Source organism: Plodia interpunctella, chromosome 23, assembly GCF_027563975.2.
Source record: "Plodia interpunctella isolate USDA-ARS_2022_Savannah chromosome 23, ilPloInte3.2, whole genome shotgun sequence".
NCBI lineage: Eukaryota > Metazoa > Arthropoda > Insecta > Lepidoptera > Pyralidae > Plodia > Plodia interpunctella.
In genome coordinates, this window is record NC_071316.1 from 2,901,032 (window position 1) to 2,928,099 (window position 27,068).

Genomic DNA, 27,068 nt, shown 5'->3' on the forward strand with positions numbered 1-27,068 from the left:
CACAACGGGAAAGCCAAAAGTGGTTTGGTGGTGTAATTTCGAATCCTATCTCAAAGTAATGCGTACGCACCTTGTTGTACATTTTGGCGGTAACCCTGCGGGTACCTACCGCTGCCTGGATTTATATTTCTCAAATGGGACATGGGGGCTGGGGGGTCTCTGTCGGGGATGTTGTGAGGGAAATTCGCCGCTGTGGCATTGAGTGTAGGTCCAAAATTGGATGTGTTCCCGAAGGATTGGTTTTCTTGGGAATTGCTACGGTTTCTTTGCGTGTGGTAGGAGTGGGCGGCAGCGGCGGCCGCTAGGGATGCTACCGCTGAGTTGTTGATGACATTATTGTTGTTGTGATTGTTGTTGTTGACAACAACGTTTAGATTGTTGATCACGAGGTTGTTGGTCGTCGAGGCTGAGACTGACGAGCCCGCTGTGCTCTGTTCAAAAAGTTGTATACTTATTTACATGTTTCATTACATACTTATTTACATGTTTCGTTACATTGATTTTTTGTATATTTTATTATGTTTTTTTAATGTTTCAAATTTATCATATACCGTCACCAATGATTTATATAAGTAACATGCAATAACCTATTTCAATTCGACTATAATATTTAATACTTGAAATAATAATTCAACTAAAATGAAGAATATCCGTATTTTTTTTCACGATTGTTGTAGATGAAAGTTAAAACTTGGTCGGAAATTAATTTGAATTGTTAATCTTTCATTTGGATTTCACTGATCAGAGACTGAGAATTGGTTGCCTTGATTTCTGAAAAGTAGAAGTTAGTAGCACGTAACATCACTTACACATACTTTATTAAAAATTCATAGTTTTTTACACTTACAAAAAGAAGCTAAATTTTCAGCTTTACATATTAATTCCCATCAGCTGACCGATCCATTATGGGAATGCAAAAACATTTCGTAATTACCTATTTTTCTGTAGATTTCTTTGTATACCTGTTCTATTTTACATCTATTGCGAAAAATTGTCCTCGAGTTTAAAAAGCCACCCTGTATATTTACAAAAGAAGTGTTAGTATTCGGAATGGCACTCACACTTACAGTGACGTCACGGGGGTCGATGACGTCATCGGAGTCGGGCGGCGCGGGCGCGTGGTAGCGGCGGCCCTTGACGCTGCCGGCGCGCGTGTCCGCGTGCGCCGGCGCCGGGGCGCAGCCGGCGCAGCACCACAGCCAGCGGTGCCGACGACCGAGCCGCGCGCATTCCTTCTGGAACTGGATTTCTCATGCTTTAGTAATATTCGAATATTCTTATCGAGTGATACGGTAACGTCTGGTATGTGGTCTCGCCTTAGAATAGTACTCTATATACATAACCACACTCTCGTGGATGTCACACAAGATGACTGAGGAACACAACACATTGTCAAGTTATAGACAACAATATCATTCCCAAAGAGGGCCGAATCCAGTCACAGACGAATATCAAGTTACAATAAAGAAGAGTTTGTAATTATATTCAATGCAAGCGTGTTTCATGCGAAGTTTTTCAACATCTTTGAACTCAAAACATCAAATATATTCCTAATACGTAACCTACTTCTTCTCAACATTTTCGTCCGTTGCTATTTCTATTAGTTATGAATTAGTATTAGTTATAAAATTACGAGCAAATATATGAAAAAAAAAAGCAAATCATAGAATAGGTAATAAAACTCACCACTTCATTCTGCAAACAATGGAAGATGAATATGAAGACGCCTTGCAGTGAGTTGAGAATGGTGAAGGTGTAGGCGACGCCGACCGACTGCTCGTTGAGGTACAGCAGGCCGAACGTCCACGTCAGACCCAGGAGGAAGGCCAGGATTATTGACGTGTGGAGCCACACCCTGAATGATAATGGATGCAAATATTAATAGGATTGTATTTATTAGGGCTGATATAATAAAAGGTTCGCAGGTGATGAAATGCGTGTATTCGTCCAGAATGAGAGGGGAAGAGAGAGCGAGAAGAGAGAGAGAGACGAGAGAGGGAGAGCAAAGACAAAGGTCCTAGACAATGCTAAAATGTTGCTATTTCCAACACCCCGGAAAGAAACTATTTTAATATTACGTCACATTAAACAGTTAACTAATCAACCTATCCAAATTCATTGCAAACTGGTCTCTATTGCCGCGGCTTAAAGCCATACAGGGTAACTTTATGTGCTTTATACTGTACATAAATCAAAGCATTTTGGACGAGGAGTTCATATCCACAGGCCACTTATAACGTGCTTCGACGAAGATTTTACTTTTAAGTAAGCTTTATGAAACAATAATAAAACGAATGTTTCACTTTATGTCTCCAAAGATAAACTTTTTTGAAGATTTAACCCTTTTGGAAATCTATTTCAGGATCTTAATACCAGCTAACCTCGCGTCTTTCGGCTCTGTCTACTACTTAAGGGATAAAGACGTGATACTGTATACGTACGTTAAAATAAACAATTATAGTTTCGTTACAGTTCCAACCTCAATAAAATAATAAATGCGGAAGTTTGTACGTATGTTTTTACTCTTTCACGCAAAATCTACTAGACCGATTGTTATGAAATTTGGTACACGGGTAAAATATAACTTGGAATATAGTGTACTTTTTATACCGAAATTCCCACGGGAGTGAAGTTCCGGGGCGTAACTAGTACACAATATACGTTTACTAACTAAACATTAAATTCACATACCTTATTTTGTATAATCTTGTATTGTCTTTAGCTTTGATAGAAACAGTGGAGTGCCGACACATCATGAAGATAACCATTCCTAGGCAGATCCAGTTGGCCTAGAAAAAAAAAGTTTTATTAAAGTTTTTTACACAGATAAAAAGGAATACATTAAAATTTACTAAATGTGATAATGAAAATATGTAGATGGTTTGGGTTTGAATTGCATTATAGTGATATGCGTAAAACTTTTCAGTTTTAAATAAAGTAAAAACATTTCTTATTGATTCAAGTATAAAACAAAATAGTTTCAAAACTAAAGTAGGTAGTTTCACTGGTTATCAGGTAATCATAGTAACCAAGTAACAAGAAAAATCGATGGAAAAGTTAGCAAAATATTCGAATACTCACGACAATGGAACATTCGTGTGCGACCGCGAGGTGCTGTAATGTCGCCCTCTACGACTAAATCTTGATTTGTAATTTGTCATGTCGAATGTAATTAGTCGTATGACAATATATCGAGCCGCTCTTATTACAATTATAATAGAATACTCACAGCCAACACAAGACCAACAGGCCCCACGAAGCTCATGAGGAACAGCCTGTCGGTGGAGAGCCAGCAGTGGCGGCTGGTGCCGTAGCCGGCGGGGAAGGCGGCGGCGGAGGACGCGACCACGAGCGCCGGCGACACGTACGCGCCCGCGCAGTACCAGCGCGCGCGCGGCCGCTCCGGCTCGAACACTTCCACCAGCATCGCGTATAGGTGAAAACCTGTACGATACGTTATACTATTAGTTTTTTTTTTTAAACGTGTTTCGTCCCACTGCTGGGCAAAGGTCTCCCCCAAGTCTTTCCAAGCCGCTCTATTCGATGCCAAATCCAACCGTTCCCTTTGGAGCGATGATAGTAGATTGTAGCTTTGGTAAATCACACTAATATTATAAATGCCAATGTTTGCGAGGATGTATGTGTGCATGTTTGTTACTCTTACACGCAAAATCTACTGGACGGATTGTTATGAAAATTGATACACAGGTAGAATATTACCTGGAATAACACATAGGGTACTTTTTATCCCAGAATTGCCACGGTAACGAAGTCCTGCAGCGCAGCTAGTATTAGAAATGCGAAAGTTTGTGAGGATGTGTGTATATGTTTGTTATTCTTTCACGCAATATTTACTGGACGGATTGTTATGAAATATGGTACATACACGGATCGAATATAGACTGGAATAACACATAGGGTACTTTTTATCCCGAAATTCTCACCGGAGCGAAGCCCCGGGGCGTAGCTAAAATTTAGAATATGACATGAAAAAGTGCATGTGAAGGCCTAATTTCTAAATAAATGATTGAATTTTGAATATAAGTGACACTTGAACATATGTACGCCTAAAAAATATAGTAGAAAAATAATCATTCATTCACTAGAGAATAATAAGACTTGAAAATTGACTTTAAAACAAACCAACTCACCTTCTAGAAACATCCATGCGAATGCGGCCAAGAAGAAGTAGTGCAGCACAGCGGCGATGACCCCGCACAATATCCTGTCCTGGGTCTGGTCGATGCCGACCATGAACACCACCTCGGCTATCAGCAGACACGCGCACAGATTCTTGTGGATCAGGACCCGGTCCGACTGGAAATAAACGTTTTATGTTATTGAAGTGGGCAGAAATGAAAGTTTTACGGTAATTATTCTACTATTTACGGTAATTATTATATTTTACGGTAAATGATCTATTTTGTCTAAAAAACTCATGTGACACTTGACCAATACTTTTTTTGGTGTTCCTTCTCCGAAATTCTAACTAGTAACTTGACGTCTTTGGAGAAAAGGCCGCGGTGAAGTTTGTTGCTTCTTCTTCACCTGCACTTTGGAAGTCGGCAGACTTAGTTTAAGTATTTTTTTTGACGCCAATAAGTGATGTATATCCTATATTGAAGAAATAATTTTGAACTTTATGTAGATCTATTTACCGTGTTGTATCGATAAGCATTTTCTTTTAGTTTACTACCTACATAATACGTCATGGTATTCCTTTCTTAAGACAGACTAGCTGCGCCCCGGGGCTTCGCTCCTTTGGGAATTTGGTATACGGGTAGAATAACTTCCAGGTTATATTCTAACCGTGTAACAAATTTCATACCAATCAGTCCAGTAAATTTTGCGTGAAAAATAACAAACATACACACATACATCATCACAAAGTTTCGCATTTATAATATTAGTAGGACTAGTGCACAACAAAAAGAAAAAATGAGCTTTGTATAAAAGGCCTTATCTCAGTTTGGATCATTTATTTTAGATATTACCCAACATAATACCCTACCTTTAACATCAAAATAGTTTTTAAAAAGTCTAAAAATATATTTTCTTTACCTTCATATTCTTGAAGCACTGGAACACAATAATAGCCGCGAACAAGGCAACAGCTGATATCCCACACCCAATCAGCGTGATTAGTCTCAAAGCCAGTTGATGGTGGGCATCCAATGGTATTCCCTGGACGTCCATGAGGATTGCGAAGTTGGTGAGATGTGAGCACGCGCAGCCGGTGTGCGTGAGGTTGGACCACTCCACTTGGCAACCTTCGGGAGACCAGCCACTGGAAAAAAATTACATCTTCATAGTCGTATTCCTCATGGCTGAGGGTTGTGGTCATTACGTGGAATTAAACAAACATAACAATTTTCTTGGCATTAGTAATGGAGTGGTTTGCCATTGCCTTCTCCATTTCACACACAAGTTAATAATCAACCAGTGTGCAGGTTCCTCACGATGTTTTCCTTCACCGGAAGCAAGTGGTAGCCGATGAAAACTACTATACATGAGTCAGATTGGTACACAAACTCATGTGGCACGAGTAGGATTCGAACCTGGGACCTTTTGATCCCAAATCTGGGACTTTTTGACCAAAGGCGGGTGTCTTACCCATTACGCCACCACCGCTTCTATATTATTATTGTAAATTAAAATGAAATGAAAAATCGTTTATGCTCAATAAGTTATTATTAATGTTAGTAAATTAAATTAAGTCTTAAATCAAAATACATAAATTAAATTATTAATACATAAATTAAAATTGAGGTTGAATCAGCTAGACACTGGGTGGATTTTGAATAGAAGTCGTGTTTAAATATCTAAAAGAATGTAAAAATAGGGTGACAAAAAGTTTTTAAATCTTTTTGTCACCCAATTTTTCATGAATACAAAATTAAAAAAAAAAAAGTGTAAAGAAGACCCTTCGATGTAATGTTTTTATATCTGTGAGAAGATTGATTATCTTCTGGCATGAAATAAACATAAAAAATAGATCTATTAATTATCCATTGTAAAACTCTGTATGATCTAATGGCTGATTGGATATATATACAAGTAGATCATGCTATTAACTCATTACCGTTTACAAATTGTATTTTGTTTAATAAAGTATAAATAAATACAATCAATATAACTACACTTGAAGTTTAAAACTGGTAATAGAATTAAACCTAATTGATCACTTGATAGTTTCATCGATATTATGTAACAGTTTGAGGGTAGATTTAAAAACTTACTGCAACGTATAATCCCAGAAGACGCAAGCTGGGTTTGTGACATTCTCAGTCTTGAGATGTTTCATCGTCAGCTTCACCATCTGAGTCAGTTGGATGTGGCGCCCGTTGCCCAAGCTCGCCGATATCACCTGGAAAAATATGACATATTATACTTTAGGAAGTAGATAATTTGTATGAAAGAGATTCAAATTGCAGTGATTGGAGCCACTATCGAAATTATTATTAAATAAGAATATACTATACTCTCACGTTTTTGACAATGTAACAAAATTTTTGTGATATTTTTCTAAGCTATCAAGCAATAGGCACCAATAGGCAATAATGCTGTGGCATAATAGCGTTTCCGCCTTAGAATAAGACCACTCCATTTATTAGTATTTCATGGATATCGCACTACTAAGGGAGCTGAGAGGCAACAACAGCATTTCATAGAGGGTTAACGTTGGGTAGATTGTAGTAAAATCTCAGTCAAAGTTTTAAAGTATTTTAAAGTTTATTTTTCAAGCGTATCTTAAAATTCAAAGTGTCATGATGTAAAGTTAAAACATAGATAAACATCCAACATATTAAATTATAATTTTCCATCGTGACCTTCAGTTAGCAGTCCTGCATGATGATCGATGATGGCTACAGGTCGTCAAAAACCTTCATACCTTAGAGTTGAGGACCCTGGTGACATTCCTCTTCTCCTTCTCCGAGTTGAGGCTGGTGGAAGACGAAGCAGCCGTGTCGGCTGCGAAAGCTGCATATTGAGGGGTCTTCCCGAAGGTGGGGGGGAGGATCTGCTCCAGGCGGTTGAAGGCAAAGAACACGATACGGACCAGGCCGTCTTGGCGGTTTTCTGAAATAAAATAAATGGATGACAACCTAGTTCAAGTAGTTGGGCAACGTTCTTTTTAATCCCCGATGCAAAAAAAGGGGTGTTATAAGTTTAACGCGTCTGTCGGTGTAACTATTGAAGATGTTACTGTTTTGGAGATATAATCATTTGACTTGAACAAATTGAAAATTAAACTTTACAATTTGGTCCAGTATTCAGTCCATTCACATTATGCAAAATAATTGATCGTTAAAGACGAGATACCTACTCGTAACTTATCCAAGGTGACGTGTTTATGTATAACCACAGATTATATAATACGTCCAATATATAACTTACCATGCAAAGCAGCCTTGGGAATGGTGATAGAGTCTTCTGACCCCTTCCACTGTTCCTGTGCCGTCACTGATGGGAAGGTCTCGTCTTCCACATTCTTTACTTCCAACACTCTCACCGACAGACCTGAAAAATCGATTTACATTTATTACCAGTGTCCCGTCCCGGCTTCGCTCGGGTATAACTATAATAAATACACAGACTTCTTCCTCAGGAGCTTTACTTTCTTTGGTGAAAACCGTGCAAAAATCTGTCTGGTAGTTTGTGAGTTTATCGCGTTCATACAGACAGACAGGTAGACGCGATAGCGACTTCTTTTTTATAATAATGTAAATATGAAGCTTAATTCCCGATCGAAAATTAAATAATAATATTGGTTTGCTAACATCTGTTTACTTCTAAAATGTTTAATAAAGTTGTCATTATGATTTAGTATAGCTATCTTCTTGAGAATACCAAACGTGTCACGGGAATATAGCATAAAAATTGTCATAAAGCGGTGGTAATCCAGCGAATAAGACTTTGAACCGAAAAGTCTTAGGTTCAGAGAATGATATTTCATTCTATTATCGGCATAGAAAGATACTTACAAATATTCTTCACAGTCTGCAGTATATTCTTCTCTTCAGATATCGCATCAGCCAGCAGGAAGGCATTCTCCTCCAGCTGCGTCAGCAGCGCGCTGGCTGCGCGGTTCTGGGCTTCGGCACTCAAGTCCGCCCACGAGGCGCGTTGGTTGTCTTCTAGAAGGTTCGAACCTGAAAATAAACAAAATGTATTTATTTTTCTATATTTTATGATTATGCAAGACTCTATTTTATCTCTGTTGCCTTCTATTATTGAAGGCAACAGAGACAAGTCGAAAGAAAATATATTGACCTATATGCATATATGAAAAGGCGTGTGGTCTTGGGCCCACTTCTTGAAATTCTATGAAAATATGCTTGGGATTTAGTAAACATTCCAAAGCCACGTTCTATCAAAAAAAAAAAAACAATATAGCTATTCTATTTACAATTTTTCAATGATTAGAATGAATTAGTGAGAATTTGTTTGCTTGTATCTCAGTAAAAAAATATATATTATTAAGTTAAGACTAATTTTCATTAAGAATCTACGGCAATCAAGTAGTGCGTAAAACTTCATCAAAGCTTTACGTGTAAACGTCAAGTTTTATCGTGAATTCGACAAAATACCTCTAACATAAAGAAATTACTTTTACTCAAGTAAAGGTGGGGCAAACGCCCCACCTTTCCCCATTATAGATACGCTATATGTTCAATGACAATAAACAAGTGAACTCACCAGTCTTAATGACCCCAAGCAGCATGTCAGCGACCAGGGCCTCCCTCTGGCGGGCGTCGGGGAAAGTTTTAACGTCTCGAGCCATGCCTTGAGCTAGCTTCTTCATGATGCTGGTGGTGATCATCATGTCTCCTCCGTACAGGGTTTTAGATGACGTCACCTGAAACAACATAAAGTTATGCTAAAGCTGTACCTTTATTAAAATGTGGTGGCTTAGTGTGCGGCTCGCACTGACCCAATAAAAGATATTTTATTTGCAAAAAACACGTGTAAATTGATACATAAAATCTTAAAACGCTTAGACTCAACATGCCTTACCATAGAATGATGTGTAAATATAGTTACAGTCGCTTCTAAAGGTACATACGTAAGTAAAGAAAAAAAATGGTTGCCTGTAAAGTCGGTTTTACGGGCGAAGATTTTACGTGACAACGTCTTTTTCTCGGTAGAATATTTATTGATATGAATATAATTAAATTGCACAATAGGAACAAGGAATTGAATGAAAATAAGAATTGCACAAATTTTAACTATAGAAATATATTTTGTTTACTAAACGAAACGAAACGAGAGAGAGGCCCGCCGAATGCCTTGCGTCTCTCTCCCTCGGTGACTCATCGTAACGTTACCGGGCGTTACACTTTTTCATAAGTGACTCCCAGCCGCAACCTAATTTAAGACGTTGTCACGTCAAAAATATTAATAACTTTAACCTTTCTTCTGTGAATCTTTCATGAATATTTTTTTCAGTTATCAGTAATAAATGACATTAGTGTGCGCTGTACCTAGCTATGATTCTTGTTGTAGCAATTGTCTTAAAATTTAAACTTATTATAACGAAAAAAAAATTTTTTTTTTATTTCCAGGCAATAAACCCATAATAATCACATAAAAAATGAATAGTTTTAAACATTTGTTTTAAATTAAACGATTTAAAACCCCTGAGCGTATTGTGCTCATGAATAGAAGTTCGAATATGGCGAGATATATTAGGCGGTATTATTCGAAGATTATCAATAAAATAGGTAAATAAAATAAAAAGTTGTTTATTCCAGACAAACAGTCCATATTATCATTTGTAAATACATTCCCATAAAATTAAACTTATTTTAAATTGACAATTTTGTTTATGTGGAGGTCTGCATGCCTCTTATATATTTCTGCATCCGTCCTCTCATCAATGAGCTTCATGACTCCATTAAAGCACCCCATCCATCTCACCAAAAACTCTTAACTTGTTACAAATGGCATAGAAATCAATATCTATCAATGTTCTTTGAATAAAAAAAAAAATACCTGAGCCAGATCGTTGCTGATGCTGAGCAGACTCTCGCCCTCTTTAACACGCGCCTCGAGGCTGTTGAGCCACACCGAGCGACACTCGCTCAAGTCTGGAGTTGCGCCATGCCATTCTGGTACCGAATCCACTGGAAATTACAATTATTATGTACACAATTTATCAGTTCCACCTCGTGTTCCCCATTTTACAACGTTACTCTTTGTATGAGGTCTTTGTTTAAGTCCTTTTTTTAATTATATAGAAATGTTTTACCTCACTTGGCTACGCTAGCTCGTTGTCTTAGGAACCACATCTTTTTTTAAGATGGTTAACAAAATATCGTGCAACTTTCAATAGAATATCAGATTCGAAAAATAATCTATTTTTTTTCATCTAAACCACGCAACGGATTTTGATGCAGTTTCCACTGATATTTAAATAGTTTATTCATGAAGGTTATACAAATGGGTTTCATACATACATTCAGACATACATATGACCCCGTGCGAAGCCGGGCTAGTAAGCTAGTAAATTGTTGATTTTCTTACCATAGATGTCACTAGTGGGATGTTGGTTCGGTTGAACTTCTAGACTTCCCCTATAGTCGATGATGTGATCAGGTGAATCTCCATCTCGACCTGATGATAGATAATACAGCGCTAAGAAAATATTTTATTTGTAAAAATTAAATTTATATTCCCTGGGCTTTAATACTCGCTCCAAACTATCGCCGAACTCGGGCACATGCCGACGCGAATGCGCGTACATTACGTAGTATGAAATGAGTGCTTTTATATACCGCAATGAAAGCCAGCAATGTATGCAGAGTCATGTTCAGTGATAATGTATAGCCAGTATTCAGGAGAAACGCACACAACACGCGAACACATAAAACTAAAGAGTTGAAAAGACAGTACCAAAGTAAGTAAGAAATTCTCAGGAGTTTCTGTTCAAATTACCTTTAAGTAAAGCATCAGATCCGAGTCTAGAAATCAGCCTATCGTTGGCCTGGTCTAGACCTAGGTCGTGATAGTTCTCTCCAGATTGCAGGTTGCTGCGTCGTCTAGTGCGGTCTTCATCCATGTGTTGGTATGGGATCAGTGTGCATCTGGAAAATACATAAATATATGTAAACATAATATATAAACATAAATCTTTTGTAAAGTTTAAGTCATTGTGAAAACTGTAAATTTAGCCCGTAAATGATGTGAGTCTATCTTCAGAATTACATGTTACATTTGACCAAAATTTAAGAACGTAGTACTTTTAAAAAGACGTAATAAAGATTGTTTCATAGTGCTATATGCATTGCGACGTTAACTTTAACCTGCGCAGAAAGACGAAAAGTACGCCATTTTGTACAAACGTCAGCGGCCTGCAGGTTTAAGTCAACGTTAAAATTGACCTGACCGGTGTCACCCGCTCTACAGAGCGCGGCATTGCTCAGTCGTGCTCTGTTATTTTGACACCCGTCGACGGATAAAACAGAAATTGTATGTAGATTCGACGTACGTCAATCCACGTCAGTGTCAAAACCTATGGAAACTGAGCAAAGCGAAGTCGCACACTCAGAAAGTTAGATAACTTTGTGAGTGTGCGACAACAATAGACAACGGAGCACAGCGGAGCCTCACACTTAGAAAGATCGATTATAGCATTCTACAGACAGACACATATACATATAAGTTAAATAGACAATACAAGAAAGTCGTAAATAATAACAATCAAAATAATTTTTAGCATTCGTCAATATACTGACTTCCACTTGGCCAGTCCACTGGCGCCCCCGGGGCACGGCTGCACGGCATACGTGTTGACCACGGTCCAGTTCCAATGTAGACCTCGAGCGTTCACCTGGGGACAGTACGCTCGTCTACCCAGGTTCACCGTCGAACTTGTGGCTGTAAATAACATTCAATAAATAAATCGAATTAATGCAGTTAATACCATTAGAACTACTACGGTGCGCCGGGGCTTCGCTCCCGTGGGAATTTCAGGATATAAAGTGTCCTATGTGTCATTCCACGATATATCATACATGTGTACCAAATTTCACAACAATCGGTCCAGTAAATTTTGCGTGAAAGAATAACAAATATACATACATATACACATCCGCACAAACTTTCGCCATTAGTAGGATTGTTTCAGGTAAAAAGAAAAAGCTTTTTAGAAAACCAGTTTCTAAATTCCAGTTTTCTTAACTTTTGGTATTCTAAACGAAATAGCAGACATCAATGAATCAATCTAGAAAGAAAATCACTGCCCCCTCCCCCCCTTCCTGTCTTTCTGCAATCACAGAAATAAACATACTCCAATTCAAGATCAATAAATCTAGAAAGAAAATATGCAATCACAGAAAGAAATGTACATTTGTTTCTGTGATTGTAGTTTATTACCTACTTTCTATATTTTTCTTAGATATCTAATATCTTTAATAGAAAGTAGTCAAGTGGACTTACAGAACATCTTTTCAATATCGTCTTCCATGTCCGTGTTGGGTCTGGTCTCTTTTGGCGGGATGTGGTCTGCAGACGTCGCGTCCGAGTCTTCATCCTTCACGGGCCAGTGGATAGTTTCCTCCGTTACTGCTACTGAAAGATAAATAATTAGGTTTTGTGAGTGTATGTATGGTTGAATGATCAATCTGACTAAGTATTTAATAACCATATTATCTCACACTATAAGGCGAGTTATATCGGAAATAATGATGAAAAATGTCGAGTCTACGATAGTAACGACCAAGTACTGAAACAAGACTCACACGTGGTTCATAGGAGCAACACGACATCACGATGGATAAATTTGTAGCTAAGTACTGTTTAGCTTGGAGAAATCCTATGTAATTTAATTTAAAATTTGACTTTGGTCACGTGATGAATGCAATAAGATCACCTGATGATAACAATTTTTTATGTCAAAGATTGCGTTTTGAATTAAGTATTTTAATTTGAATTCTCTTTTGGATGGAATTATTAGGTTCTACGGATGGTAATCCGTAATCCGTACTAATTTCATGATTTAGTCATAATCGGTTTTTAAATTAGAATATAAAATTGCATGCAGTGCCATCAGTCATAAAAGTTCAAAAGCCATTATGTTCAGCAAGTTACCAATATCATCGTCTTTGTTGGGCTTGTCGTTCCTGGTGCTGTCAGGGTCCACCTTCGGCTCCTCCTTGACCTCGGGCACGTCCAGCGGAGTCTGCGGGGGATCCCGCTCTGATGACGTGTCTGGCTGGCGCGTCGTTGCCTGCAAATTATTTTTTTTTTTCATCAGATTTGTGGCATCAAAATTGTGTTCTATATCCGATTTCAAATATTATTAATGTTCTTTCTTCGTTATCGAGTGTGTTGTTATGCTAACACTGGTGTCTGATTTTATTCCAGTCGCCTAAAGGCATCTGACATGACATTTACAACCTGTTCTGTCACTGTCACTTTTTTTATCTTTACTAATATTTTATTAAATTGTTGTATATAAATTAATCTTACTAATTACCTCATGTTACAGATTACATTTTTAATTTGCCAATTATTTTTAACTGTATTTTTATAACATCCTTTATTGGCATGACATTTACGACTACCTGTCAATATTTAATGGCAAGTAGTCGCATCTAGTTAACTTAAACTGTCAACCAGTGTGTAGGTTTCCTCACGATGTTTTCCTTCATCGGAAGCTAATGATGGTTTATGAAAACTACTATACTCATTTGGTACGAGTAGTTACTATAAATGTGAAAGTGCGTCTGTTTGTCCGTTATGGGAAAAATGATTTTTGCCAGCTTATTACTTTTTGCTTACTCTCTTTGAGGGCTGCAGTTAGGCCTTTTGTCTGAGTGCTTTTGACTTAATTCTGTTTTTACCGGTATTCAAAGGCTGAGTATGAGGATGAGACTATACCGAATTTGCCGATGATCTTTGCAAATATGCAGACTTTTATACTAGATATGTAAATAACGTGACTAACCTTAGTTCCTACATCACCCAGCTTCACTTCAGGCGGTAGAGTAATGTGCGGCCTGAAGGTAGGTGGAGTGATGACCGTGGGCTTCTTCCTCTCCCCCTGCTGGGTTTGCACCGGGCTCTTGGGAACTGGTGGTGCGGTGGACCGCCAGACTGTGGGCTGGGACGTGATCAGCCATGGCGGCGATGGGCGGTTGGTTGTGCTTGTTGTTGACGCTGGAAATTTTAAGAAATTGTTGAATAAACTAATCATTTAATTGTCAATCTATTCAAAATTCTTTTTTCCACTTAGGATGAAATATATTGACGTCAAAAATTTACTCAAAACTAAGTTTACCGTCTTCCAAAGCGCAGAAGAAGGTTAACATTGAGTATGTAAGTATTTTGGGTTGATTTATTTTCTTTTTTACAATCTTAGGTAAATTATGTTAAGAACACATTAATATTAGTCAGTTCTTGTCCTTATATTTGGGGCATTAGCCTTCTATGGGTCATTTATTTAGTTCAGCACTGAAAAGAAAAATAAATGTCCCAAGATGAATGAATATTTTGAGGAATGAGGAATGAATATTTTGTAAATTGACGTTTGTGGAGAAAACGCTGCAGTACAGTTTGCGAAGATTTCTTCTCCATTTGAATGTTGAAGGCGACGATAAAGTGAGTTAAGTCTGTGGAATATAATTAAAATGTAAGGAGGAACTTACCTGGCACACATTGGTAATGCGCCTCCAGGTATTTGAGGGTGTTCGGACACGGGTCGCCGAACATGTTGGTGCTCGCCAATATACTACAGTTTTGATGCATGCTACATCTGTAAGGTAGAAATGAACAAGGTTAGTTATTGCAGTGCGAATGTTAAGAATATGCGTGCCAATGTTCTAATAACTAAGGATGCTAAAGACCTTGTGAAGAAAATGTAGGCTTCGGCGCTCTAAGGATTAGGAAGTAACCGAGAAAACGCCCAAATAAGAGAGTTTGAAATGAAAGCGTACATAGGCTAGCCTATGTATGCTTTTCAAAATTATGTTTTTTAATGTTCTTACATAATTATACTTTTGCTGTTCTAAATTAAAATCAAAGCGCACAAAATAATTTGGTTTGGAGATTATATAAAATAAACGAAACAACAAATTTTCGGCTTTAATTATTTTAAAGGAAATAAATCATAAATCAATATTTTTTTTTCAATTGTCAAAAAATAATTTAAACTAATAAAATGCGAAATGGTATTCGAATTTTATTTGCCTCCACAGCCCCCGCTGTGAACGAACCAATTTATACAAAAGTCGACTGTTCATTACTATATACATAGGTATAATTTATTTCTCTTTATTAGAACCAAATGACTTCATCATTATTGGACTGGTTTGAAATATAATTTTCTAAGTAACAAAGATTTTATAGAAATAATATTCTGCAATAGATGTGTGTTTAATACACACAGAGAAAATGGAGTTTATATATTATGGTCGGAGCTTCGATTTCAATAAAAATATTTCTCAAAGAAAATTATCTATGAATATCGATAGAGTTAGCTTGAATTAACCAATGAGATTTACTTTCGATTAGTTAATATATTTTTTTAACTTAGGTATATCTAAATCTAGAATATCGACACTGAATCACATAACTCACCAAAATCTACGATTTCTCAATAATATTTTTGGAATAGTTTCAAAATAAATGCAACAAAAAAAAAAAAGATGCAATAACCTAAAATGAAAATAACCGTTTCATTCTGGCACAAAATTTCAAAGATTCAAATAGAACACACGAAAAAGTTTTGAAACTCTTGATATTATTTTTTTCTTAAAATCTCATCCCAATTACTGGCCAGTGTCATATTACACGATATTCTTTATCGAATTAATGGCGATCAAAACATCTCGGGCCGTTTGATGATCCAATCAAATATTCATCGATTCCTACGGACCGGATATATTTTTTCGCTTAATTAATTTGAGTGTTATAATTTTATTATATGGACGTCCTTAGCTACTGGCATTGCTGTTTTTTTATGAATTATTATTTTTAATTAAGGCATAGATATTTATATTTTATAGTACTTAATAAGCGTGGATGATTCGATTAGATACGTAATATTTAAAGTGTTTCTTTAATTGCCTTTAATTGTACGATTATCTAGATATAGGCAACAAACTGTAGGTTTACTTACATAAATATTTTATTTATTTATTTAAGTACAATTAAACATGTATTCTTAGAATGTTTACTATGATGACTAGAGTCACATATTTTCTTTCTTTCTTCGAGTGTGTTATTGCTAACAGTGGTTACAATGGTTAGTCAGATGTCATTAGTAATAGGATAGTCGCCTAAAGGCATCTGACATGACTTTTACATTCCTACCCACTTCTAGTGGTAAGTAGTCGCAAATCAGGTCGTAGTGGTTTCATAGTCACTTGGTGAAGGAAAACATCGCGAGGAAACCTGCACACTGGTTGACAGTTTAGTTCATTAATGTGTATCAAGAATTCAAACGATGACAATACAAATTATGTAAAGCCATAGTCTACAGCTGACTCGAATGTAAACGACGACATAATCTAACGGTCGGGAAGTGTCGGGGATTGGCGAAAATTGCCGAAAATTAAATATTCTACACCCAAGTTGATATCGTTAGCGCGAGAGATTGCCAATAAACTGCACGGTCGCAGCAAAAGTGAGTTAGTACGCCAACTTCACTCATACAAATAATAAATATATTACGACAAATCACACAGATTGTGCTAGCCTCAAAGTAAGTTCGAGACTTGTGTTATGGCATACTAACTCAACGATACTATATTTTATAACATACATATATATATATATAAACATCCAAGACCCGGGCCAATCAGAAAAAGATCATTTTCTATCATGACCCGACCGGGGATCGAACCCGGGACCTCTCGGTTCTGAGGCAAGCACTTTACCACTGCGCCACCGAGGTCGTAATATATAAATATATAGGGCTTAATATGTCGAACCTTGACGGCCTATGTCATATGTGAATCCTGGATACGACTTCCACTTATATTCAAACATATTGGAAATGTAATGAAAAATGAAATTGTTTTATTTTATTTTATTTAAATGTGAAATTGTGTTTGTTTGTTCTTTCACGTAAAGATTGTGCTATATGTGGAGATACTTATTACCGCTGCTATAGGTGAACAATACAATACTGTATTGTGCAGCAAAATTGAAATATAGAGAAAATAAATATCAACTCATAAATCTTAATGAATATTAATTATGTTAGTGAAAGTGATCAGCTAGGTACTTCATTCCAGTGTCTTATTATAGCCTCGTATTGTACAACATACTCAAAACCTCAACTACACGCGGGATATCATACTATATTTAGCTTATACTATGGCACTATCAGTCCGCTCACGCTAATGACAGAAATTGAATGTCTACGCCTCGTCACGGGCGTGATTATCTTTCGATTGACGAATCTCCAGGCTAACATTGGTTTTGGTCATTATGAATTTTGGGATTTCTAATTTGACGTTAACTTTAGCCTGCGCAGAAAAACAAAAAGTACGCCATTTTGATTATACTACGACTGCGCGCGGGGTAAAGTCAGCCAACGTCAAAGTCAACTAGTTGTTCGTTCTTGACCGCGGCTTCTCCCGCCTGAATTTGAAACAAACATGAATTTCATAAAAACACCCCTCGTTAAAGTAATTTGGGGGTTGATAGTCTATATTTGAACGGGGGTTTTTAACTACATGCATACAAAATTTCATCAAAATCGGTTTATCCGTGAAAACGAACAGACAGACCGCATGAAAAAATGAGCAAATACCGAATCCGCCAAAATACGGGAACTGTAAACTATAATATAAGCCGTCATCCATCCATCTTTTGTGTACGGGGTAGAAAATCGCCATTATTTAATTCGGTCGGACATCATCATCAGGATTAGATACTAACCTGCTATGTAAAACCCGTAAACTCCTCGTCGACATGCAGTTGACACTCCAGTCCGTGTTGCCATGGTCATTGCAAATGGTGATGGAAAATCTGCCATAGTTTGCTCGTATTAGGTGTATGACTGAGCCCTCACTGCAGCCAATCTTCAACGTCTTGCCTTCACATGCGTACGCTGTTTCATATCTTGGCTCTGGAAGGAAAAAAATCAGAAATTGATCAGTTTTGAAGTGTTTGAAAATCGATATATTTATATGAATGTTAAATCGAGAGATGAATCGGTTAATCGATCGACTTGAACTCATTATACAACTAAATATGTATCTTTTTTTAGATGTCCTTAAATAAGTATGTCCATTCGTGATTAACTCTTTAATTTTATTTAGAGAACAATCTTTAATCTGGATAAAAGAAAACTCGATCAAAGACAACAAGAAAAAGTTAAACAAAACAGCAATTATCGTCCCAGAAACAGAATATTAAATAAAACCATTTGCTTAAAACAATTCCCCATTCATTCAAATGATTCATTACATTCATTCAAAACACTACAAGACCAGAAAATGGGCTCAGGCGTCCGCAAATAAATCCAATTAGAAGCCGCCAATATTGTTGATCCGTTCAGAAGCATTTATTCGTTCAAAAACAAACATCCGAAAGGAAGACAAAACGAAAAACTGTCGACTCAACGTTTCATAATCAATTTCTGAACGACTCATCGCCGACGCGGGCACAGATTCAAAATATTTCGGCATGGCGCCCTGCATATTGGCGCGTTGTTTCTTGCTTCGAATTTCGCATTGGAGGGAAAGCGCAATGGACGCGTGAAATACTACAAAGATTTATAATCGGAATAATAATGGTTAGAATAACCGGGTAAAAGGTGTGCATATTCTAAGGATCGGGTATAATAAATCTGGTAAATTAATGACGGTACTGACAGATCGTTTACGCGTTTTCGCCAAGTCATACCGCGGAATGAGCGAGGGTTGCCTATGGAACTAAATCAGATAATAACTGGATAGGCATACACGTTTAATTTCAGAATGGTAAATGAGTATTTATTTGTTTAGTTCAGCTAGTATATCGATTTTGTGAGTTGTTTTGCCTTAATGACGTGAAACTTTGGCCAAGGTATCATTAAATTATGATAAGTACAAACAAGTTCTCTCTTCTAATCTTTTTGTCGAAGTCAAATGCACAGATAAAACAGAAAAAAATATTAAAACGTAAAGAAGTATTGTATTTGACACATTGAATTTAAATTCCATCGAACCATTTTATCGTAATTTTAAAATTCAGATCAACAAAAAAAATCCCTACATAAACAAAATGATACTTGTGGAGTCGATCCAATTTACGATGCGATCTCTGGCCCACATACATAGTATCGATAGTTCTATAATGAAATATCATTCCTACACGTATTGCGGCCTAAACCAACAACGCTACAATATGGAATGTTCTGACCGAAGACCAGTAATTTATTAGCACTCGTAATAACGTATGAAAGCCGTGGCCAATAGTAAAACTACTGATTAATAAATCAATAGTTTTACTATTGGATTGTCATTTCTAGGAAAAAAATGTCATTCGTTTACGACACAAAGACAAATATTTGGCTGTTTCTATCTCTATTCCCGTGGAAAATTAAAACTGTGTTCGGACGAGCATAATTGTTACGTAGCGTTAGATTTCTATGTTCAGTTTTGTTGTCATACATATACCTAAAACACAATATTTTTTTTCTCCATTATTATTAATTTGTTCTACAATTTATGTTTTTTGAAGTACGCGATGCGTGCACGGTCTAGATACAAAATTTCGCTAATTTGCTATGATTGTTCCATCTATCTGGTGTCAGCTGGGCAAAACCTTCCTTCTTTCTTTCCAAAATTGGCCCTTAAAACTTCACATATCTTCAGTTTCAATTTCAGTAATAGTGTTGTTAGTTGAACACGTGTATATTCGCATTGCACTGGCGAACGTGACTGAAAACTACATTCACTAGTGCAATGCAGGTGAACACGCGCCAAGGTTCTTCATCTTCACCGCTTCATGAGGTTCTTCGTTCTACACTGATAGTTGTCTTCAAAATTACCGGTTCAAGTTAAAAATAGGAAAAATAGGAATACACTTAATTCTATAAAAAAATCTATAAAAATTCATGTCGAATGCCAAATTATCTGGTACATTTTAGTGTATATACATTAGGGCTTGGAAATATTTGAACCTTTTTGTATTTCGAATATTCGATTTTTTTTCAGGTACCTATTATTCGAATTAATCGAATCTACATTATAATACAGAAATCAAACTTCCAAATCTATACAGAAAATACACGGAAGTAACAAAAAGTGATGTGCACAATAAAATTACTGGCTCTCGATTACATCGATATTTTGGAAAAATGTCGGTCATCATAATAATAATTGCTATAATTTGAAAGCAATTTCAATTTTAAAATCCTTTAGGAATTCAATTACCCTATGGAACCTGTAATTACTGTAGTTCTTACTAATTTATTGTTTTTACTACATTAACGATGTCTGCTTGAGTGATTACATGAATTTTAATATCAAATAGCTATATTTAGAAGTGTTCATAACAAAATATTTTTAAGGACACCATGGAATTAGTAGGTACTAATTCTATGAAGGACACTGACAGCTGTTTCTATAAAACGATGTGATGACTATATATTATTAGATGTACCTAATGTGATATGATTTCAACCCACTAGCAGCAACTTGTTTAACAACAATATATTATTATAAAATCTCTAAATTACAACCACGTAATTCAGAGATTTTATAATAATATATTGTTTTATAATAATATGTTGTTACAAAATTATGCACCTAGTTAATAAGACTATTTTGCACTTTGTAGCTGTTTGTTGTTCTTTAATAAACTAATTAATCATTCATATAGTTCACCCATTCAGTTAAAATTAAGTAATATTTGAAATATATATGTTAGTGTTGAGTAACATACGAGTACTATATGCTATATGATGAGTTCATTATACATATTCCAGCGAATATTTAATAAGGAAACGTCCGTTTACTTGTTAAATACTACTAACTAAATAAAAACTGGCTAATAACAAAAATAAAACGACAATTTAAGTAAAGTATCGATAAATAGTTAACATCGCTGGGTACACCGAGGTCACTAAGTGTGCTCAAGTTATGAAGTCGATATATACTTTATCGATACAGCAAGTTATCAATATTCCATGATGTTAGGCCAACTTTCTGTAACTCGAATGCCTTACAGTCATTAAAACTTGTCGAAGAATAAAAATTTATATGTATTCGTAACGTGCCCGTGTTTATTGCTTTTAAGACACATCTATATATATATATCTATTTTGATTTAATAACAATTTAAGTACTTAAGATATTGTAAGATTACTTAAATAATAAAAAATAGTTTTTTATGTAAATAAAGGTTTTTTGTTAATGAATCAAATTTCGAAACATCAATAATGCAGGAATAATAATAGGTACAAGTTTAGTAAAATAAAATGTAACATAAAATCATTAAGTCTTTCGTGTTTTTCAAGACAATCGATAAGATCTCAACACGCGAACATCAATTTTCCTAGAATCGAATACTATCCAGGAACTATTTTAAATCGATGTAAAAATTGGGCAAAATAGCTAGTCACTCCCTGGCGAGGGTGTGAGCGTGGTGTAATAAAAATGATTTATTCGAGAGGTGCCCAATTCTCGAATATGAAGGGCCTAAACAATTTACAAGATATTTTACTAAGGGGGTACTGTAATTATTTTTTCAAAGGAATGTGTTAAGAATTTGGACGTGAATTTATTACTTCAATTTGGACGATACGCATTGTTAGGTGTAACAATTAAGGTATGAAAGGGTTATTATATTAGGGATAGAATGTTATTCAATATATCTACGATTTTTTGTCCATATTTTTGTCACTTATTGAAAATATTGTCACAGATTTGGAAAAAGTTACTATGTAGTTTTCAAATAAATAGGTATGTGTGGCGACAAAACAAAAACTTTGTCTATGATTTAATTCTTGTAGTTGTGTGGAAAATAGTATTCAAAATAAGTTATTTCATGATAATTCCAAATTTAAAAAATAAAACAATGCAAGGTTTTTTAGCACGTCATTTCCTACCATAATTCCAAAGCTCAAATTCGCTGTTCTTCAACTAGTCAAATCAGACACTTTTTTCTGATGTTAAAAACATTTTTTTATATGAAGCTGGTATGACTGTAATGTATTGTGACGTCACCGAATGAACGATGAACGACCGAAAAAACTGTAAATCTCGTTATTAATATCATTAATCGATTAATAATTGCATACATTTTATTTTTTACCCAGTTGAATGGCCAGTTGCATTTCATTATTAGGGTACGTCACACGAATATTACACGCACACATCTAAGCGAATACAATTCCTTTTTCAAACGCCATATAATTACCAGTGCGATTCCCTAAACGTGCAACAAAGATAACTTTGTCTCTGAATATTTCTAAATGTAACGACATTAAGGGTGAATCTCCGTTGTTTAATACGAAATGTAAAAATGTCAGTATAATAGGATCTCGTTAGCCGTACATGCGGTTGTCATTTGATATCCCAATGTCGAAAGTCTTTGCATTTTGTTGTTACTATATGAAAATAAACATTATAATAAATTGCATATGGCGCAATTCCGCTTGCTGTGCGTTTTATTACGGCCACAGATGTAACAATATTGGTTTCCTGACGAATTTAATTTTGTCTCGTTAATCGACAGTAGTGGTCGAATGGATTACGCTGAAACTTCACGGGGGTTACGTTAATGGAATTTTTGGGGATTTGCGATTTAGGGTGCGAAATTATATAATTCCGTTATTTTATAAATAATGAAATATTATATGAATAGCACGATTAGGAAATGAAAATCAAAAATATAATTTAATTTAAATATAATCGTGCTATATTAAGTGGCAAAAGATCTTAAGTCGCTTTTTCGAACACCTTTATAATTCGAATCTGAATTTAAAATGCTTTCCTCCAATAATATTGCTGTTTTTAATATCAGATTTATTTTTGAATTTGGAATTTACGTTCGAATTTTGTGCTACTTAGAGGTGCTCCATTTCGGCGTAATATCGGTACAAATCATAGCAATCACTACGCCTCCGGTTAGGTTCGGGCGACAAATTGAAATGCCGTTTTACGGTATATTTTATGGCGGTATCCTCTTGGCGGCCCTTGGTATAAAGACACCGCACTCCATTTTAGTATCAGGTAACACCCCTTTTATTCGTCTCGCATTTGATTTCCCCTCTATGGATTTTGATAGCACAACACAAAATGAACTAGAAAACGCTGTCAGCATTCTTGGTACCATAAATTATGGGCTCTAATGTGTTATTATTTTGGGATTGGGAACATACTAGAAATAGTACAATACATTTATAACGCCTGCCTACAACACTTTTCATCAAATACAAAAACCAAACTTTTTAAATTCTACGTAACGTTACGTTTCTATATTTCAAATAAATATAGAAACGTTACCAACTTATTTTTTTATATTGCGCTCAAATTTTCTAAGCATTCCAAATTTGAATTCAGGTTTATTCTTTTGCGTTCAAAACTGAAAATATTTAAAACTAAGTCAAATTAAAAGTGCAAAAGTAACTCAAAATAACCGTTGGCAATTTCGGCCAGCAAATAGGGTCCGTTGATTTAATTACTTGAATTTGCATATTTTCCTCGCGGAAACTGGGTAACAGCCAATGCCGGCTCAGCCTTTGATTCGGTAATGACGATTTTTACTTACAAAATGTACGGTATTGTTTTAAAGTAAATAAAGCAATCGGTTAATCTTTTTTATTGGCATTATTTCTTTTTTATCCTCCATTAATGCAATGCAATGGTAATTAAAATGAAAGAATATTAAAAGCACATTGAGTATATAGACGACATCAAATCTGATGCTATTATGATTTTGCTTAAGGAAATACCTAATGAGGCAAAACTGAGATTGAAGGATATTGTTATTTTCATGCATTATAATGAATTTACAATTGTACAGTATGATCCGTTATTCGGTAAATTTTATGTTCGTTCAAAACAACACAAATAAATAAATTAGTACCTAATATTTTAGTTTATTCCAAAACTACTTAGCGCATTCATTCAGCTTTTCGTTACTTTTGTAGTTCCTTTACTTATTCTGTTTTGTACGTGCAAAACATAAACAACAAACATTTCACAAGTACTAAGTTTCGACAACCACTGATTTAAGTCGACAACAAATCGATACCGAAAAGATTTGTCGCTTGTTTACTCGAACTAAAATGCTGGCTGGTTTTAAAAAACAGAATTCATTCTACGATCCACAATCTATGCACAATATCTCAATCGCTCTCATTCGAAATTTAAAAGATTTAGAGACACTAAAATTGCCAGTTTTCGGGCCCGCTGAGCCGACTCGACATCAAATCGATTGCAAACCGAGACCCGACTCGAAAGGTTTACTGCTTGTTTTACGATTTTCGGAATCGTCTCGATTTGTTCGCGATATAAGCGAATAGGGACGTAAGTTGTGGTCCACGAGTAAAAATAAAACGATTTGATGCGGAAACAGCTATTTAATCGGCTTTACGATGTGTTAACCTCATTTGTTTAGCAGAGTTGTTAAAGATGAACATCATGTCGGAGTCCTCCGGTGATGTAAATACCTGTGTTTATTTTGATTGGGTATCAGCTGATAGATAGTCGTGTTGATCGTTTAAATTTTGCGTTGTTAGCTCGTACTTAAGACAAATTTACAATCGAATTTGTGAGAAAATTGTGGAATCATTTTTTTTACTGAATATATATATGGGTATATTTTTATTCTGTTCCACTAAAGTTTTATTTTTAAATTAAAATATGCGATTACTACTAAAATTATAATACAAATATACAAAACGTAACCAAATATAAACAGACAGACAAGTGGCCCTTAACTCTAGCCATACTTTTTCATTGTCATACAAGATTATTACGTTCGAATGGACAAGATCCTAATTGAGACATCATCTACCCTCTTTCAATAACTTTGTATATGAATACATAGGTGGATAGTAATATATAACTTGTTCCGTGGTCCTTAGGGGATGGAATCCCTTGAAGGGAAAGTTTATGTGTCTTACGAGATTTGGCGTAAATCGTTCGCATGCAACAAGGGTGTTGCGGTACAGGTGAGACAGAAATTTTATAAAGAAAATTTTCTTTAAAGAAAATGCAGTAGTATATTTTTTTTTCTGACTAGCGACCCGGCCCGGCTTCACACGAGGTCTATAAAGCTTTAGGAATCAATTGTATAAATATCTTTCTTCTTTGTCTTTTAACACTACAATGTAAATAAAAGTAAACTCATGTTTTGGCAAATAAATAATCTTTGACTTTGTGTATCAGTGAGAGATGCATCAAAATACGTTGCGTGGACTTTGTTTTATATTAAGTAGGGATTAAAATTTAATGTTCAAAAAATAATAAAATAAAAATGGGTTTATTAATTGATCTGATAACCATCATGTAAAGCAATTGGATGAACACGAAATTAATAACTTCGATAAAAACAGCTGAACTATGTATACAAATTAGATTTATCAAGTTAGGTTTAAAATTTATTAACTTAATAAATTACCTTGATTTCAATATTTCATTGTCATTTGAATTCAGATTAATTGTAATGCACAAGCATTAGACGAAACTTATAGAGCAATAAATTTCCGAACCTTGTTTCAATAAAAAAAGACAAATCTCGGACATAAATGTTAATTAAATTGAAATCAAAGTTTATCTTGATTTATGTTAACACTTAAAAACGAAATGTTACAGTAGAAAAGTGAGGTTATGATACACGATAAAGTCGAGTACATACAAATATTAGTTTTGTCTCGTAAAAACAAAACCAAAACTATATTAAGTCATATAACATATCACTTTGACAAACATAAAAACCCCCGTGGAGCATTATTTATTGCTTTCTCTATATTAATTTATAATTATTGTATGTATAAATAGTCTCGCTATGTAAATTTATCGCTTTGTTTTTTATTCATACATTTATATATTCAGTGGCAATAAATTATTTGCCTTGATAACTTTTTATTTGCGACCAAGTACAATTTATGGTTTTATAAAGATATAATTTTTAATACATGTTCCTAGGAATTAACTTAATTTTAAAATAAAAATTGGTACATTTTCCTATTGCCGTGATATCGATGTCTTAAATGGTAACAAAAATCTGGTTATTTATCGTTTTTATTTAGCTTAAAAAACTGTTCGTTTGAATTTTAAGAAAATTGAAAAATTAATACAATTTGATAAATTGCAGTAACGCAATTATTCAATTCTACATAAAATCTTAACAATTGCGAATGCGAAACATGAAATGTCTGTGCTAGGCAATTTCCGGGTGTAACACCTTTCTTCGCGGCTGTACCCTGGTCCTGAGGGGATTTTTTAACAGTTTCCTCCGTGCTATGTATGCACCCCTGGTCACGTTTCGTATAGAGTAGCCGCCTGCATAAGCGGTTTCATTTTTCTTTCGTCTACAATCGTGGAGAGGGTTTATTGTTCAAATAAAAAAAATAAATCTTAAGACGGCAGGTGTGATGGCGAAAATGTATAACAGTATATTTGACTTGGTGTCTTATATTTTTTTAAACAAAGTCAAGTGCGACTCGCGTTGCGTTGAAACTTCCGTACCATTTTCCAGATGTTTAAATACTTACAAAATAACTTTTGTACAAACACAAATTTGCGGGCGTGCGCACATATTTTGAATGAAATGAATTACAAATTTAACTTTATCATGTATTATACTTTTTTTTAGAAAATTATACGAATGTTTCTATAGATCACAAAATGTCTGTATCCACACTAAACAAACCCAAAAACTGCACACAATTTACCTCTCGACGCGTAAAGAGGGAGGTGAGAGGGTGTCAAATAAGATTTTTTCCTCAATCGAGGGTCTCGGGCCTCCGGATCGGATCAACTTGGAGCCTTCATCCGAGTTGGATTCGTCAAAACCTCGAGTTCTCTTTGTGATTATCATTATGATTAGAGGAAAAGTTTAGCTGATAATAATTCTAACTTCGACGACGTTCAAGACTAGCCTTCATGACTTTA

General features: G+C 35.4%; 1 protein-coding gene across 12 annotated transcripts in view; it reads right to left on the minus strand.

Annotated features, from left to right (window-relative positions):
- The window catches only part of Cirl (Calcium-independent receptor for alpha-latrotoxin), a 288,078-nt gene that overhangs the window by 5,053 nt on the left and 255,957 nt on the right, over positions 1 to 27,068 (minus strand). For 5 of the 12 annotated variants that reach the window (XM_053763246.1, XM_053763248.1, XM_053763254.1 and 2 more), the window contains 20 exons: positions 17,893 to 18,082; positions 14,652 to 14,758; positions 13,952 to 14,163; positions 13,093 to 13,231; positions 12,442 to 12,573; positions 11,739 to 11,880; positions 10,939 to 11,087; positions 10,528 to 10,617; positions 9,997 to 10,127; positions 8,701 to 8,860; positions 7,986 to 8,153; positions 7,399 to 7,521; positions 6,893 to 7,080; positions 6,240 to 6,367; positions 5,062 to 5,287; positions 4,152 to 4,317; positions 3,230 to 3,444; positions 2,692 to 2,789; positions 1,687 to 1,855; positions 1,062 to 1,241 (listed from right to left, as the gene is read on the minus strand). In XM_053763246.1, coding sequence (XP_053619221.1) covers positions 1,062 to 1,241; positions 1,687 to 1,855; positions 2,692 to 2,789; positions 3,230 to 3,444; positions 4,152 to 4,317; positions 5,062 to 5,287; positions 6,240 to 6,367; positions 6,893 to 7,080; positions 7,399 to 7,521; positions 7,986 to 8,153; positions 8,701 to 8,860; positions 9,997 to 10,127; positions 10,528 to 10,617; positions 10,939 to 11,087; positions 11,739 to 11,880; positions 12,442 to 12,573; positions 13,093 to 13,231; positions 13,952 to 14,163; positions 14,652 to 14,758; positions 17,893 to 18,082 — 3,113 coding nt within the window. Of the gene's footprint in view, positions 1 to 70; positions 432 to 1,061; positions 1,242 to 1,686; positions 1,856 to 2,691; positions 2,790 to 3,229; positions 3,445 to 4,151; positions 4,318 to 5,061; positions 5,288 to 6,239; positions 6,368 to 6,892; positions 7,081 to 7,398; positions 7,522 to 7,985; positions 8,154 to 8,700; positions 8,861 to 9,996; positions 10,128 to 10,527; positions 10,618 to 10,938; positions 11,088 to 11,738; positions 11,881 to 12,441; positions 12,574 to 13,092; positions 13,232 to 13,951; positions 14,164 to 14,651; positions 14,759 to 17,892; positions 18,083 to 27,068 lie in introns of all 12 variants that reach the window. The other 7 variants (XM_053763251.1, XM_053763255.1, XM_053763258.2 and 4 more) reach the window with 6 other exon arrangements.